Source organism: Musca autumnalis, unplaced genomic scaffold (assembly GCF_047663935.1).
Source record: "Musca autumnalis isolate F117 unplaced genomic scaffold, ASM4766393v1 scaffold_3, whole genome shotgun sequence".
NCBI lineage: Eukaryota > Metazoa > Arthropoda > Insecta > Diptera > Muscidae > Musca > Musca autumnalis.
Window position 1 is genome coordinate 235,250,134 of NW_027411866.1, and position 18,682 is coordinate 235,268,815.

Genomic DNA, 18,682 nt, shown 5'->3' on the forward strand with positions numbered 1-18,682 from the left:
TATAGCCCCAATAGAACGGTACCTCCCGATTTAAGGTATTTTGATTGTGGTTTCAATATCCCACCAAAATGGCTGAAATTTGGTATTGAATTTTCTTTGAGTCTAAAAACTTTCCGTCATATATTTACCGGAATAGATCGACGTTTTGAAATACCCCCGATATAAGAAGTTCGGCCCGGCCGAACTTAACGCTGTTCTTACTTGTTTTTATTATGTCAGAATTGAAGTAAGCAAGCATGCCTTTACAGACTATGATATCAAATGTTTATTTAATAAAATACCGTAATAACATAAATAAATGTCCTTCGGTAGTTCGTATTAGTATCATTAATATAATATAAATCACGAGTTAATGAACTTTATCAAGCGTAATTCGTTCGATGCGTTGGTATATTAAAAACATCAACGTACCTCATTTGGCTCATGTTAGAGGGATTTGCGGATATAATCTACGGTTGGAATATTACAGAGCTATCGTGATAAGCAGTCAGCAAGACGGACGGACGGGTACGGCTAGATGGAATCCAAATTGTCTGAAATTGATTTCATCTTAAAAAGTGTGGGGTCAACAAAGCTATGAATTTAAAAAGAGATCGGGATATTTTTTAGCTAAATTTAAAATCGAGTTTCACTCGTTGATATAACAGAAATATTTCCTTATCACATTGTGGGGGAAATATTTCGTTATGCTGAGCTGTCAAGGCTAATGCATTACATGTTTGTCACAATATACTTTGACTACCTACTATGACGATATTGCCAATAAACTATTCCCAAATTGTCACTTTTCCATTAGTAGAAGAAAACTATTTAATAGTGACAGCTGATAATGCGTTTTCTCTTAATGTTCAATATTGTTTTGTTAAAAAATTTTAGCATCTTGAACAGCCTCGAACATCATCTATAAAACTTAAAAACCTATTTCCCAAAGATTACATCCAAATGCTTTTAAAGTTCCCAAGAAATTATTGCATTTATCCATCACAAAAACAAAATTAATGCTCTATTAGAATTTTCTCCTTCTAGGAAGCTCTATTAAAATACACATCCATTGTACTCTTCTTGCTTCAGATTTCTTTATCCATTTTTGTAATCTAGTAGAAAACTATCTTGGTTTATTTTTCTCATGAATCTTTGATTAGCCACAGTTTATCTTAAGTACTTGCAATTCGAACGAATGGAAAGTTCGTAAATATATTTTAAATATGCACTGCATAGACTCTATGTCATAGGGAGAAGCAAAAAGAAAATGAAAAACCTCCTGAACAATCCAAAGCAACAATGTTAATTTTATTCCTCTTCATTGTTTTTTCTTTCATCTATTTTTGATTACAGACAACATTTCACGCTTCTGTTGTGGCAAACGGCCCACAAGCTCTACATCGAACAGCAGCGGCAGCAACAATGGTCGTCGTCATCTTTATTGTATGCGCTTTGCCACGTTACGGGCTGTGCCTCCGGATAATGATTCAATAAATGCAACCTCAAGTTATTGTACGTCGGAATGTTGTAGCAGCAGTAGTTGTGGAGGTGTTGGTAGCGGTTGTTTGGGTGCTGGTGGCATGGTTGCAACAAACAATACCACTGGACCCTTGAGTTGTTGCAGCAATAATACAGCCACCAGCAATGTTGGCAATTTGCCCTCAACATCGTCATCTTCATTGGCCTCATCGTCAGCCACATACTCTTCGTATCGCTATCAAATGCATCAGCAACATTACCATCATCACCATCCGTTGCATCCGTACAATGGTATGCGTAGTAGTTGTATTCAACAAGTAAACCATTCGGATCCTTATGGCAAGAGTACATCAGCTGGTGGTGTTAAAAAGTTTTTCAGCAGCAATAAACGTAATTTAAGATCTTCCGATTCGGTACTGAGAAGGTATGTATGCATGAAATTGCTCATATAATGTGAATTATATAGTAAGTGGGGTTTTTAAAGCATACCTTAGGGAGATGTGGAAAAATAAATTTTAATCTCCTTGAACGTTTAAATGATGGTTATACATAAAGTAAACACAGTTATTAAGTTTTGAACTTTTGTGGGGAAGGTACCTGAAGGAGTGGACCGGTATGGTCTATCTTCGAACTTAAACTAAATTTGGACAAAATATTATGAACGCCAAATTTTGGACCGAATTGTCTTATCCTCTCAAAAATTATCGTGCTCTCAAATCACTACACGTGGTGCCGTAGGGGTGTTTAAACCTTTCGGACTTTTTTCTCAAGAAGTATGGACTTGCCACTGAAAAAACGTTTACCGTCGTTATTGAGGCAGCGAATGCAAGTTCCTTGAACAAAAATCAAAGTGATTCCAGAGCAGGTCTTAAAGTGAACTAATACGAAAGTTTGTGTGGGAGGTACCCAAAGGAGTGGACAAATATAGTCCATATTCGAAACGATCTATATCTGGTATATATATTAGGATGTGTAAAGTATGGACCGACTCGGTCAACCCCTTCAAGAGTAATCGTGCGCACAAATTTTCCGAATATTTTCGAACTTTTGTGGGAGATGTACCTAAAGGAATGGGCCGATATGGCTCACCTCCGAACCTAAACTAAGTTCAGACAAAATATTAGACATTATGATTATGAAACGACAGATCCGTTCGACGGTTATCGTGTGCTCCAGCCACTACACATGGTGGCATAGGGATTTTTTACAGGCCATTTTCTCAGAAAGTATGCCCCTGAAAAAACGTGAACTGCCGAAATGGAGGCAGCTAACACAAGTTGTTACAAAAAGAAGCAAAATGATTCGAGAGCAGGCCTTAACTGCGCTTTTCCCAAATTTTGTATGGGAGGTAGTAGAATAAGTGGACGGACCAATATAGTCCATATTCGAACTTGATCTATGTCCCATAGAGATACGACGATATGAAAAATATGGACCAAATCGGTTACTGCCTTCGAGAGTTATAGTGCGAAAAGTTTTGAAATTATCTAGGGAAGGTACCTGAAGGAGTGGACCAATATGGTCCGTCTTCGAACTTAAACTAAGTTTGGACAAACTATTATGAGCGCCAAATTTTGGACCGAATCGTCTGAGAGCTATCGTACGCTCCAACCACTACACATGGTGCATTAAGGCGGTTAGAACTGAACCATGAAGTTTCTTCTATTTTGACTAATCACTGTTCATAATCCAAAGATCCTTGGGGTAGTCTTTGGAATTGAACCGGTAAGGAATGAATCATATTCGGGCGGGGCCGACTGTATGACACCTTACGATTTCAATATAATTTGAAGAATTTTGAATTTTATTTTCTAGACAAGATTGCGTCACCTTTCCTAATTTCATCAAAATGTCAAATTTTGCGTTTGATGCGATAAATATATGAAATCGAGCAAAACCAAACCTGGACCGATTTCAATATAATTTGGCAAACTATTTTCTAGTCCGAATTCGGTCACATTTTCCAAATTTTATAAAAATTGGACAGAATTTGCGCGTTTGGTGCCCAAAATTCCTCAAATCGGGCGAACACATATTTGAGAGCAAACTTTTTTGTAAAGCTAATTGCGTCGCATATTTCAAATTTCATCAATATTTGACATACATAGGCGAGGTTGGTGCTGTATCCAAATCTGAATCGATTTTAATATAATTTGGAAAACTTATTTCTAGCCCGAATTCGGTGACATTTCACAACTTTCATCAAAATTAGGCAGTATTTGCGTGTTTGGTACACCAAATATCTCAAATCCGGCGAACATATATATGGTAGCTATATCCAAATCTGAACCGATTTTTACCAAAAGCAATAGCGTTCTTACTATGGCTAAAACTGATCTTCCCCAATTTTCAGTTGAGTCGGATAAAAAATGCGGGCTGTTCATTGCAAAAAAAAACATAGACAGACGGACCGACATGCATACATTGACTCAGAAAGTGATTCTATTGGTCTATATCGTTCCTTTTCCATGTTTCATACAATTAATACACAAAGACATAAAACTCCTTACCGAAGAAACATGGATGCTGTCAGTCGGGCAAGGAAATATGTTGCAGACTGGACAGTTCCTGCTGACATATTATCAGACGAGTCACCATAGACACATCCGTAAAGACTTTCAGGTCCTATTGTGAGGGCATCCATCGATGGCGAACTCTCTGAACAACGTGCATCGACATGTCTCCGATTCTGCTACTACCAAGGTTAACACGTCCAATGCAGGCACAACTTAGGCCCGGTTACAGTAGCACTCTCAATTCCTATCGACGACACATGGTCCTCGGTACTCTAAACAGATGACCCAAAAGCCACATGAAGATTTATTGATATCGATATGTTTGTTATTTCCGAGAAGACACCCCCATATAAAGTCCCGATTTTAGGTATTTGAGAAGTTTAGCTACATTTTATGGAAATTATAGTTTGAAATTTAAGGATCTTAATGGTCACAACACTTCTCCATCAAAAATTGTCCATATAGACTGGTATGTACAGTTGCGTTCAAAAAAATATGAGTGCCCATACACACCGAAGGAATTGTCAAATAAACATGGGTAAACTTCTCCATTTTGACTTGTTTTGTATTTGGTTATCACTATTGAAAAATAGGAGTGTGGAAGAAAAAGGACAATACAAGTATTTTTAGTTGAGTTTAGAATCAAAATTGTCAAATTTTAGTTGTCAGTAGTGAATTTAATCGATCTGAACGCTATTTGAAAACAAAAGTCCTTTGGAGGTAGTCACAAACAGGCTATTGACCTTGCAGCGATTTTCCCGATATTTTGAGCGCTTATTGTGCACTTCAATGGATTTTATAACAAAAACCTTTATTGATTAGATTTGTTTAACACTCTGGCTTTTACCTCGAGTAATATATGATGATTGGCAAGGACAATAGCCTGTTTGTGGTCACATCCAAGGACTTTTGTTTTCAAACAGCCTTCACATCTGTTGAATTCACTACAATTTTGATCCTAAACACAACGAAAAATATTTTTATTGTCCTTTTTCTTCCACACCCCTATTTTTTAGCAAAAAAAAAAATTGAAGACGATTTATAATGTTGGTGTAAACAGTAAATACTTTAAAACACATGACCACATTTCTGTTAATGAATTAACAGTTGGGATGTTAACAATGTTAAACAAATTCAAAATATGCCAAAATAAAGAAGGGTAACCATGTTTATTTGAAAATTCCCTCGGTGTGTATGGGCACCCCTATTATTTTGAATACAGATGTAAGTTTAAGTTTTAGCTACAGTTTTTGACCTAACCATCCATAATTTGACATTTGAGATTACCAGTGGTTTTCGTATAACCCCCATATAAAAGTATTCCCCGATTTTGTGAAAGATTTTAGCTAAACTTGGAGTACATTTTGGTACGGTACTGTCCGACTTCGTATATTTTGAAGTTATTACCGACTTTTTTCAGTGGCTACAATTGTCATTACCAGCAGCCAAAAAAGTTCTAAAGCGCTAATTGCGTTTTAACCAATATAAGCGGCCTAATTTGACAGTTATTGTTCCCAGTAATCCAAAAACGTCAGCACCAACAGCAATGGACCAGGTATAACGGTACCTCTCGATTTCTAGTATTGTGAAGTTTTCCAATCGAATTAGCTATTACTTGGTATTCCAGTGTTCAAATTATATGTCCACCTCAAATTTTGGACTTAACTCACATATAACCACACCTCCCACATTTCAGGTAATCTACATTTTCGGCCCAAAATATGGTGTAATTTTATTTCATAACTAGCAGACCCCGGTCCGCGTTGCTGGCCCGTCGTAATGAGTTTTAATGACAACTTTGTATGGACTTTATGCAAAAGTAGGTATTTTCTACCTCACATCTTCCGTCCATTGTCAAACCGAGGAGAATTTTAAATTTATCAACAGATTTTGTTTGTAACCTTGTTTGTAGGGTATAAAAAATTATACCCTCAGTCTTTAGGCTAAAGAGGGTATTTACACTTGGATACGACCAAAAATGTGCCTCATCGAAATAATGGTTTTAGACTCCAAGTATGTTTTGTACGATATCCGTTTCAGACAATTTTGAGTAGATCTAGCAATGTCCGTTCGTCTGTCTGTCTGCCTGTCTGGCTGGTGCGCACGATAACTCTCGAACGGATCAATCGATTCGGTTCAAATTTTGGGTATCGAAATATTTTGCCCAGATTCGATTTAAGTTGGAAGATGGGCCATATAGGTCCACTCCTTCAGGTACCTCCCCCACAAATGTTCAAAAATTGTCGCAAAACTTGTGCGCACGATAACTCTTGTAGGGAATAACCGATTTGGTCCATACTTTGCACATCGTTTAATTTCTACCAAACTTAGATTAGGCTCCAATATGGGCTCAATCGGTCCATTCCTTCGGGTACCTCCCAGACAAAATTTCGGAAAAGTTCAGTTTAGGACCTGGTCTCGAATCGCTTTGAGTTTTGTTTACGCAAGTTGTATTCGCTGTACTCTATACGACGCTGTAAGTTTCATTAGGGGCAAGTCCATACTTTCTGAGAAAAAAACCTGAATGTTACAAAAAACCCTATGACACCGTGTGTAGTGGTTGGAGCGCAAGATAACTCTCTAACGGATCTGCCGATTCGGTCCAAAATTTGGCTTTCGTAATAATTTTACCAAACTTAGTTCAAGTTCAAAGATGTATTATATCGGTCCACTCCTTCCGGTACCTCCCCTACAGAAGTTCGAAAATGTTCGATTTGGTCCATACTTTGCACATTATGAAATTTCTACCAGACTTAGATGAGGTTCGAATATGGACTCAATCGGTAAACTCCTTCGAGTACCTCCCACACAAAATTTCGGAAAAGTTCAGTTTAGGACCTGCTCTCGAATCGCCTTGGTTTTTGTTGTACCATCTTGTATTCACTGTCCCCTATACGAAGGTACAAGTTTCCTCAGGGGCAAGTCCATACTTCCTGAAAAAATAGCCTGAACGTTTAAAAACAAACCGTATGACACCATGTTTATGGGTGGAAACGCAAGATAATTCTCGAACGGAAATGCCGGTTCCGGCCAAAATTTGGCCTTCGTAATATTGTTTCCAAACTTAGTTTAAGTTCGTAGATAAGCCATATAGGTTCACTCCTTCAGGTACCTACCCCACAAAAGTTCAAAAATATTCGGAAAAATTGTGGGCACGATAACTCTTGATGGGAGTGGCCGATTTGGTCCATACTTTACACATTCTCATAATATCTACCAGATATAGATCAGGTTCGAATATGGACTATATTTGTCCACTCCATCCCGTACCTCCCACACAAAATTTTGGATAAGTTCACTTTAAGACCTACTATTGAATCACTTTGATTTTTGTTGAAGCAACTTACATTCGCTGCCTCAATTACGATGGTAAAAGTTGTTTCAGGGGCAAGTCCATACTTCTTGAGAAAACAGCTCGAAGGGTGTAAAAACCCCCTATGGCACCCCATGGTCTATGTCGGTCCATTCCTTTAAGTACCTTTTCAGCAAAATTTTTGAACTTTAATCCTAATCAACATTTTTGTCGGTTCATACGAGACCAAAATTTTGAAACCCACTAAATACATAAGTTTTTTTGTGAAAAAAGTGTTTCAATTTGCACAGGCTGAGGGTATATCTCTGTCGGCAAAGCCGACTGATACTTTTTTACTTGTTCTTATAAACTTTGTCAGATTTTTTCGCCCATTGATGCTGTTTAGGATTTATTATCGTCCATGTCCACTGTCTTTATCCTAAAGGGATCTAATTATAAACGCTTCAAAAAATAGGTTAAGTCGAATTCCCCAGCTTGAGGCCTATACGTGTATTGAGGCCTATACGTGTATGTAATTATGGCAGGTTCGGAGGCCTGAAATTATAAATAACAAATCCAAATACAAGATAGCAGCCCTATCACCGAACTAGGTATCGTTGGTCTAATCTACCATCGACTGCCGAATAAATCTGGATTCGAGTATTTACAAAGAAGAAAAATAACGAAAGGAACTATTTGATGACGAACAAAGGCTATGTTAAAAGGATAAGATTTGCACAATGGAATGTCAGAACGCTCTATCAATCTGGGAAATTTGCTGAACTGTCAAAAGAATGTGATCGATTGAATATCAGTGTATGTGGTCTCAGCGAAGTCAGATGGAATGGATGTGGCGAGGTACGCAATAGAAAAGGTGATATACTACTGTACTCCGGAATGCCGAACCATGATGATAACCACATAAGAGGCGTAGGGATATTTTTGTCAAGGTCATCTCAAAAAGCCCTCGTAGACTGGAAGGCAATATCGGAAAGGATTATTACGGCCAACTTAAGAACTAAGCGTAATATAATTACTGTAATACAGTGCTACGGTCCCACAGAAGAAAGCGATCTAACAGAAAAAGAGTCATTTTACAGTCAGTTGAGCAACCTACTTTCCCATATACCAAAGAAAAATGTTGTACTACTGCTCGGAGATTTTAATGCTCAAGTGGGATGTGACAATGATGGGTACGAGAGTGTCTTAGGAACCCACGCACTTGGAAATCGCAACACTAATGGCGAACTACTAATAGAACTGTGCTGTAACTTCGATCTCAAGATAGGTGGTTCGCTTTTCCCTCACAAGCGAAACCATAAAACTACGTGGAGAGCTCCCTCTGGCAATTATGAGAACCAAATTGACCATATTTGTATATCAAGAAAGTGGAGCAGTATGCTATGTGATGTACGTAACAAAAGAAGTGCTGAAATCGGAAGTGACCATTATCTCGTTTTAGCAGAGGTAAAACTTAAACTATCCCAGCAGAAAAAGAAGAATGTCGACTCACAAAGAAAAACCTTTGATATCGAGAAACTAAAAAACAGCACAACCAAAAATATGTTCATAGACAAAGTATGTAATATCAACATAAACTCCCTTGATACACTAGAAGAGAAATGGAAACGATTTAAGGACAATGTAACGGAAATATGCACGACAGTTTTAGGATTGAAGCGAAAACAACAAGATGCCGACTGGATAACGAGTGAAACATGGGAACTAATTGAAGAAAGGAAAATCGTCAAGGGCAAAATGCTTTCTGAAAATGCTGAAGACAAGTTGGAACTGTTCAGAGAGAATCACAAACAGTTATCCAAAGATATTAAAAAGCATGTAAAAAAGGACAAAAAGTCTTACTATGGTAAAATGGGTAATGAGGCTCAGACAGCTGCTAACAAGGGGAACTCAAAAGAACTCTATAAAATTATAAGGAAACTGAGTGGCAAGGATACACTCATAAGTAACTCGCCTGTAGAAGATGAAACAGGGTCTCTCGTGACATCAAAAGACGAACAAACAAAAGTTTGGAAAAGACATTTTGAAAAAACGCTGAACATCAGCCAAAACCACCAAGCACAATTCCTCATCTCAAAAATACATCCCACAAATGCAGAGGTAAAAACAGAAAATACTTCAATTGCTGAAATAGAAGAAGCGATTAATACCCTAAAACCCGGTAAAGCCCCAGGCAACGACGGTATTCAAGCAGAATGCTTTAAAGTCTGTAGAAATATAATGGCTGAAAAACTACACCCGTTATTCAAACAGATATGGGAGGAGGAAACTATCCCACAAGACTGGAAAGAATCAATTATAGTGAAACTTCCTAAAAAGGGTAACAGAACAAAATGTGGCAACTGGAGAGGCATATCCTTACTGCCATCAACACTATAAATTTTCAACAAAATAATTTTAAATAGAATAGCCGAACCATTAGAAAAATTGTTGCGAAAAAACCAAGCTGGTTTCCGAGCAAGGAATTCATGCATCGACCACATATGCACAACAAGAATCATCATTGAACAATCCGTAGAGTATAACGCAAGTTTATATCTAGCATTTGTGGACTATGAAAAAGCGTTCGATGCCCTAAACAGAAAATACATATGGAGCTCACATCTATCAAAAGGAATACCCAAGAAACTAGTTACACTTATAGAAAATAGCTATATTGGTACGACTTCCAGAGTGTTGCACGAAGGACTTCTCAGCGAAGCGTTTTTTACAACCAGCGGAGTGCGACAAGGCTGCACATTATCACCGCTATTATTCGTCACAGTTCTTGACGCAGTGTTTGAAAATCTAGACTCAACACCATCTGGTCTAAATTGGAATTTGTTCGACAAACTTGGGGATCTGGAGTATGCAGACGATGCCGTTTTACTTACAACAACATACTCAGATATGCAAAACAAATTACTCAACCTGTCAGAGGAATCATTAAAAGTTGGTCTGAAAATAAACTGCGGCAAAACAAGAACTATGAGGATAAATGCCAATAATAACAACCCGTTTATGATATATGGAGAAGCAATACAGAATGTGGACCGTTTTGAATATCTTGGTAGCATTTTATCAACAAAAGGAGGTACCACGGAGGACGTTGATAACCGTATTAGAAAAGCCCAAGGAACGTTTGCGTCGCTGAAAAACATTTGGTCATCTGAGACATTAAATATAAAAACAAAAATCAATATCTTCAATTCTTGCGTGAAATCTACGCTACTGTATGGATCCGAGACATGGCTTACCAATACCACATTAACCAATAAACTTCAAGTATTTATAAACAGATGTCTTCGCAACATATTAAAAATATGGTGGCCACAAACTATATCTAACGAACGTCTCTGGAATATAACAAATCAACAGGAAATAAAATCTGCAATCACTCAAAGGAAATATGGCTGGCTCGGCCACACTCTTAGAAAAAGCGAAACTGATATTTCCCACTCAGCTCTCCATTGGAATCCCCAAGGACGACGCAATAGAGGCAGGCCGAAAACAACATGGAGAAGAACACTAACAACAGAAACCAACTTATCAATCGATCAATTAAAATATATAGCAAATGATAGAAATGAATGGAGAATCTTTGTAAATAGACTAAGTTTATAATATGTTACACGTTTATAAACATGTCATAATAATACGTGTATGCCTTAGTTTTTCATGGCTGATGGACCGTTCCACATCACCATTTAAGAAAATTTAATATATATCGTTTTTCTTGATCGAGGGCGCAGCGACTGTTGTCTCGAAAATTAATTTGCACGCCAATACACTCATAAGTTTAGGCCCCCGAAATTCGCCTACAAATATATAGCATTTTGGACCACGGACATTCCTGGACATTTTCTGAAATTTGTATGAAATTAGGTTCAGTAGTTTAAAAAAAATAATGTTTAGAAAATAGTGGGTGAGGTCATCAGTTTTCAAGATATAACATTTTTAAAAACACAACCCTATTGCATCCCAAAGTTTATGCTGAAACCGATATAATCATAATTTTAGCTTAGACATATAGAGTAAAAAAGAAAGGCGTGGGGAATGTACCCCACCTCCTCCGAAATTTCTAAAATATACATAACAACTGCAAACATTGAGCTTTTGCAAACATGGAAATCGGTTCAGTAGTATTGAAGATATAATATATTAAAAAAACCGGCATGGTCTGGTCTTAAGGCCCCAAAGAAGTACACCGATACATGCATAATTTTTGCAAATATGGCAATTTTTAAAAATATCGCTCCCTCTGGAATTGAATAAAATATGTGGCCTGTTTCCGCGGGTCATCCCTGTACATTCCCTGAAAAATTCAGGAAAATCGTTTCAGTAGTTTTTGCAGAAAGAATTAAAGTTGAACATTGACAAAAGTGGGCGTGGTAAATTTTTTTCCATAAAACCTTAAGTTAGGTTATGACGGCATTTTATTTTTAGTCATAAAGATATTGTATTTTTTTAAATGTGGCAAGAGGTATTCAAGAAAATGTGCATCCTATTTTTACCGGACGCCGTCTCTGTACATTCCCTAAAAATTTCAGGAAAATCGGTTCAGTAGTTATACCCTACACCACAATGTGGAAAGGGTATTATAAGTTTGTTTTGGTAAAATTTCATGTAACACCGGGAAATATTCGTCGGAGACCCCCAATCCGGAATACCAATCTTCATATCTCGACGAGATAAAGCGATTTTGAGATGTGTGTCCGCCCGTCCGTCCGTCTGTTCTTTATAAATTGTAATCAAACTCCAGGCAGCAATCATTGTACCTCTAGCTTGATTCCAAATTTTTGGATTCCACCTCTAGCCGTTCACCAAATCCAAATTGTACTAAATTTAGTACCATTTAGTACTTTTCGTACCTATATCCGTTCAAAATATACAATTTGTACAAAATTTAGTAATTTTTAATACTTTTCGTACACCTTGTTTCGTAGTGACCCTCGTTCCAAATTACAGAATTTTAGCTCTTCTCATTTGCCTAATAAGGAGAGTACTTTATTTAGTATAACCCTTCTAGTTCGATTTTCCAAAAACCCAGCCTTATCTCACAACTGCACACTAACTACAACGCACACTCAAAATTTCAAGTGTCTAGCTTCATCCGTTTCACCTGGGCATTGATGGGCGTCACTCACTTCACTGCCCTTTTATATTTATAGATATTTCATGGTGGACGGTATAAAAAGTTCGACCCGTCGTATCACATTGTACATAACTATGTTAACCTAAAGGCTGGGGGTTCAACAATAATTGTTGAATTGTTGAACAATTACACTCTAATTCATAGCACCATTTGTTTTTGTACCAGAAAACAAACTCGCAAAGTATGCATTAAAAACCATCACCGAATACCAACACACAGTTTCCGATTTCTAACTAATATTCAAATGTCCTTTTCTATTTTCATTTCAGAAACAACATGGCCAAAAATCTCGAAAGCAAAAAACGTGTCGTTAAAATGTTATCCGTGCTGGTGTTGGAATTTTTCATCTGTTGGACACCGCTATATGTCATCAACACAGTGGCCATGTACATTGGTTCGGCCATTTACGAATACATTGATTACAAATCGATAAGTGCATTACAACTGCTCGCCTACTCATCGAGTTGTTGTAATCCGATCACCTACTGTTTCATGAATGCAAATTTTCGACGAGCATTTCTCGATACATTTAAGGGTATGCAGTGGTGCGGAATCATTTGTGGCGGTGGTGGTGGTGCAGGTGGCAAGAGATTTCGACGTAAACGTTCAACGCAGCAAAATGGAAATTTATGCTTGGCTGGTAATTCAAGTATTCGGGTAAACAGCTGTACTGTACAAACAGTGATAGATAGTCCACGATTGTAAGGTGGCAATGCCACAGCCACTGATGGTTGGTTGGTGGTGATGATGATGAGCAAAATTAATGGTGCGGTTTGTTTGCCATGAGTTCCCTATTTTCCTTTGAAAAGTAATATTTGAATTAATTGGATACTTGGATGAGAGATGTTGATGTGCTCTAGTTGGCATACATGGCAAACAAGGATGCGAAAGCCTGAGCTAGAAGCTCATACAAAATACACCAGAATTGATATTGCAATGCATTTGAAACTGTATATTTATATAGAGATATGTACACGCCCACATAGCGAGATGTAGTTGTTAGTTAATATCAAAGAAACATTTATTTTCCAACGAATTAGAAGTTCTACTTCCCGCAATAGATGAAATGAATTTGTAAAGAAATATTAGAAATTGTTTTTAAAAGGTTAATGTAAAACGTATAAAATGTAGTCCAAGTACAACTCCAAGTGGAACAATTGATAATGTCGAACATCCCCACATAAAAAACACATAATTTATTGTTACCTTAAGAAAAATAACCCCAATTTTGTATTAAAATTTAAAAAAGTTTGTATGTATATTTAATTAAGTAATTGGGCTGATTTATTAAGCGAAAGCCCACTCCCTGTATAAGTGTAAAAACGCATTGTATTTTTCTCAAATTTTAAGCTGTTTTAATGTTTAAAAAATAAATGGATTGAATTTTTTCTAAAATTATTTTATTGAATTTTTGGAATGTACTATAACAACAACTAGTAAGGATGACATTGTACCCTCCGCCATGAAGTATTCTGAACTTATATGGAATAATTAATGTTCGCAATTTTATAGTGAGATGGTGTTTAAGCAGAAGTTTTTGTGAAGAAGTTTTGTGTCTTCTAAGAACCTCAAATGTCAAAACACAGGTAGTTCGGTCAACAAATGTAACTGGGAAATTCAAATGTCAAACCTCAAAATACTCAAAACTGGGAGAATCTATGTTGAAAATAGATTTTTTTTGAAAATTTTTGGTAGGGAAGTGTTGTGAACACTGGAACCTCAAACCGCTGGTTCCTTAAAATGTAGTAAAAATTCTAAAACATACCAAAACATGGGTCTGTGTTGACAGTTTTCTATGGAAAAGTTCCGTGACTGCTGGGATCATCAAATGCCAAATTACATGTAGATTTATGAGCAAATGATTTGTAGCTTAAACCCTCAAAATACCTAAAATCGGGAGGTACCGTAATAGGGGGGCTATACCAAACATAGACCTAGATGAAAATTTTTAGTGAAGAAGTTGTGTGACCACTGGAATCTTAAATGTCAAATAGCAAGTAGTTCGCATACAAAAATGTAAAAAAATCTTCAAAATACATTAAATCCGGTGCTACCCTTATATGAGATCTATACGAAACCGTGGACTTATGTTTGGTGCAAGGCAAATTTATAGAAGGTATGTGCATGAATAACAACAACTAACAAATTTACAAAAACAACATTGTTGGTATTGAAAATAATTGTCAAAGAAAATATTGAATAATAGGGTCGTCCCAATATTTTTAGGAAAGACATAAATACATTTTGAAAATCCTCTTAAATACAACAAATTTGAATCAAAATGTAAATATAACGCATTCAGAACTCTCGTAGGTAATTTTTATTACACGTTTACGATGAAAATAAGTATTTTATGTTAGCAAATTTCGAAGTTTCAAATTTCATGAGTAGGCCCTATTACATTTTCAAAACTAAATTTACAAAAAAGTAAGAATACAGCTTATTGTCACTTCTACCTTTAATAAATATACCTTGGTTTGGTGCAGAAGCTTTGTGATCACTGGGAACCTCAAATGTCAAACTACCGCTATTTCGGTTGAAATTGTAGCAAAAATACTAAAACTACAGAAAATCGGTGCTACCGTTGTATGAGGGCTATACTAAAACATGGGCCTATATTGACAACTTTTAGTGAAGAAATTTTGTGATCACTGGGAACACCAAATGTGTAAATATCGCTGTTTCGGTAACAAATTTTTCTAAAATTCTCCAAAAATGTAAAATCGAGAGATAATGCTGTTGGGTGATATGCCAAAACATGGACATACATATGTTGATAATTTTTGGTGGAGAAGCTTCGTGACTGCAGTTAACACTAAATGTCAAATTTCGGGTATTTCAGTAGAAAAATGTAGCTAAAACCCTCAAAATACCCAAGAGTGGGGGAGGTACCCCTAAGTGGTTGATATACCTAAACGTGACCTATACGTAGTAGTTTGACAATTTTAGTGAAAAAGTTTTATGACCACTGGAAACATCAAATGTCAAATAACAACTAGTAGTTCGACCAAAAATGTATTTAAAATTATTAAAATACCGAAAATCGGGAGCCACCAAAACCTTTAATTTTTTCTGAATATTTTCTTTTGCAAAAATTTTTGCCGTAATGTAATACACAACTCTCCAGAACATGCCATTGTCGTAAAATTTCTCTATCACGTTATTTTCAGTACATTTTTGAACGACGATTTAATAAAAATGCCAATAATGTAGTGAAATCCGAAATGCGAGAATAAACTGTTGGTGTGAACTGTGTTTGAAATACGTGTTGTAAAAGATATGATGCAAAATACCACTGAAACAACATGAAGTAAGCATTTTAGAGTTTCAGAATGTTCTAATGAATTGTTGAGGACTTTATTTGGAAGATTTTTGCAAATGGTTACTTGGTTCAACTCCCAATAATTTAGCCGCTACTGACCAGAATTTCAGCAATTATGTAAAATTTTCTATATTTTATAGATTTTGATGCCTTAGATGGAGTTTTTCTTATATAGTTTTTTCAAAAGATAAGTTCTACTAGTTTAGGGCTACAATATTGCTAAAGACAGCAACATATGTAACTGAACCAAAAAAAAATCTTCAGTATTTTGTAAAATATCATTTTTAATATGATTCGTATTATTTGTTTTTAGTTTTGGGAAGTTTAAAGGTGTGTAAAATGTTAAAACTGATACCGTTCGTACGCCCTTCATCGGCGGAGTAGCGTGTCTAGGGAAGGAGTATGAGCATGGGTGCAAGAGTCAGAAACTTCGGAAATAATGGAAATTTCTAGACATTTAAGTTTCCGATTTAATAAAATTCGGAGTCCAGAGTGCAGTTATATCGTTTATTAGCAAAAGTCGGAAGCCTGGGTCTCGAAACACATATGAGCGTAGTGATCGGACCCTTATCAGAGTGAGTACTACTGATCTACACAGAAAAAAACATTTCAAGAATTTTTACATATTTTCGATCGTGATGTATTTTTTCATACTGTACAGGTACCTCACATAAGATACATGTGCAGTTTCTTATTTCCATCCGAAAGCCACTATTTTTTTCAAAAGTATGTAAGATTTTCATGAGATACAAAATCAATTTCCTATTTTTTCCCTATATTCCAGTATTTTCTCTCATATTTCCTCTCTTGGTTGGTAAATGCTCTCAACTTTGTTCTCGTTTTCTTTTGAATGGTCTCGCCTTCTCACCATCGTATTGACAATGTTTCAACAAACCAAAACACAACCCCAACCACCGTCTCAACGCCACATTGAGACTATATCCACAAACCACAACAACATACCTAAACTAGGTAGCAACAATTTTGTTGTTAGTTAACTGACAAACCAAACAACTACAGGGCGTTTGGTGTCGAAAAAAACAAAGTGTTTGGCTGTATAGTTCGCAAATACAAATTTGTAATTTCTTTAATATAAAGGCAACATCTAATATCTGACCATAGTGCTGATAGGCTCAACATGTATGTACGTACATATGGTTCGTATTGTTCTGCTATGTTCACAAGACGATTACAATTACAGTGAAAGTCCATTAGAAGAAACGGTAAGTTACAATAATACAAAATAAAATAATTAATAATAAAAGTAGCAAAATTTTTCTCTGGTTTCGTTGGGTGGTGTGTGGTGGTTGTTAGTCCAATAATAACAAAAACAAGGACTCGTCAAAATTGTTCTTTTTCAACCTCTCAGAAAAAAATCTTTTTTTTTTTCCTTTACTTTATGAACACTATTCCTGAAATGCAGTAATTATTTTTTTGTGTATCGACGTTATATCGGGTGGAAATTCGGGATTCTATAAAGGCAAACAGTTTTAGAAAGTCCGTCAGATGATAATTTGAATATAGACATTTGAATATAGACATTTCCGGAAAGAGCATACTGTATTCCTGTCTTTTGAACAATAAATAATGTTTTTGACACGTAATTCCGTAATAAACACATTTTTTCATAAATTTATGTATTCTAGTGAAGCCCTTGCTCCTGCCGAAAATGTCTTTATGCAAAATGTGTGTATTTCGAGACCCAGACATCCCTATTTTGCTACTAAACGATATAACTGCACCCTGCACTCCTAATTTTATTAAATCGAAAACTAAAATGTCAAGAAAACTCCATTATTTCCGAAGATTCTGACTCCTGCATCCGTCTTCATACTCCTCCCCTAGACCCGTCACTCTATATGTTTTGACCATTAAATTTAATGGCGTTTTATGTATTTTCATATTTTTTCTTAATTTTTGTTGGATATCGTGTAAAAACTTTTTATTTCGCTATACCTGAAGCATTGAACTATAAATAATTGCAAAAAATTCAAAATTTTTCTTTCAAAAAAATGTTTCTAAAACGTGCAAATTGTTGCAAATGTATTGGCCACCACTGTATTTTGACAATTTTTGATGGAGAAGTTTCGTGACTGCAGGAAACATCAAATGTCGGATTACAAGTAGTTCAGGCGAAAATGTAGCTAAACCCCTCAAAATACCGATAAATATGGAGATATCGTTATATGGGAGCTATACCAAAACATGGGCCGATTTAGGCCATCTTTGAAATTGATACTCGGGTGCAAAAATAGTGTGCTCTAGCTCAATTTTTGTTGATGATCGATTCAGATCGACTCAGAATTTTATTCTGATAAAGAATATATCTCGCATTTACTCAAAGAGTGACACATCTCAAAAAATCCAGTTTCGAGAAAAAGGCGTTTTAAGTTGGCAACTGAAATTTTACTTCCCAACTTAAACATATTGCACAAAAACTATAATAACTACTTGAACCATATTTTGTATTGCTTGTGACAGAGCTGGAATTCTAGAATTTGTTCTAAGAGTCACATTTGGTGTGTGATGTTAAAATATGGAGGTGTTTTTAGATATACGTACTATGAAAAGTGGATGAAAGATACCATGCAATGGCCCTGACTGGCTTTAATGTGGCAAAGTCCAGGGCTTAATTTGGTCCTTATTTAATCTAAAATGGACACTGACTTGGAGAGCTGCCTTTGACACCCGTTAATGATAGTGAGGTAACAAGTGCTGCACGATCGTTCACCCATAAAAATTTTAACAATTTGGGTTGAGCGTTGGGTTAGTACCCACCGCTCCAAAAAGCAACATACTATAAAAAAACAAAGATGACCCTTGCAAAGACCATGATCTGCCAAACTGCACCAGTTATGCTCGCACTCTTTTTAGGAAAGGTGCAGTTTACGCATTGTCAGATAAACTTGAAAACCACAATTTCGATTTACAGCCAC

The 18,682-nt window shown here is 36.3% G+C and overlaps 1 protein-coding gene across 1 annotated transcript in view; it reads left to right on the forward strand.

The window, feature by feature from the left end:
- The window catches only part of LOC141399121 (uncharacterized), a 189,347-nt gene extending 175,525 nt beyond the window's left edge, over positions 1-13,822 (forward strand). Inside the window, exons 4-5 of the mRNA XM_073977263.1 lie at positions 1,336-1,885; positions 12,694-13,822. Of these exons, the coding sequence (XP_073833364.1) occupies positions 1,336-1,885; positions 12,694-13,129 (986 nt within the window). The 3' untranslated portion in view covers positions 13,130-13,822. The remainder of the gene's footprint in view (positions 1-1,335; positions 1,886-12,693) is intronic.
- Positions 13,823-18,682: the final 4,860 nt, after the last annotated feature.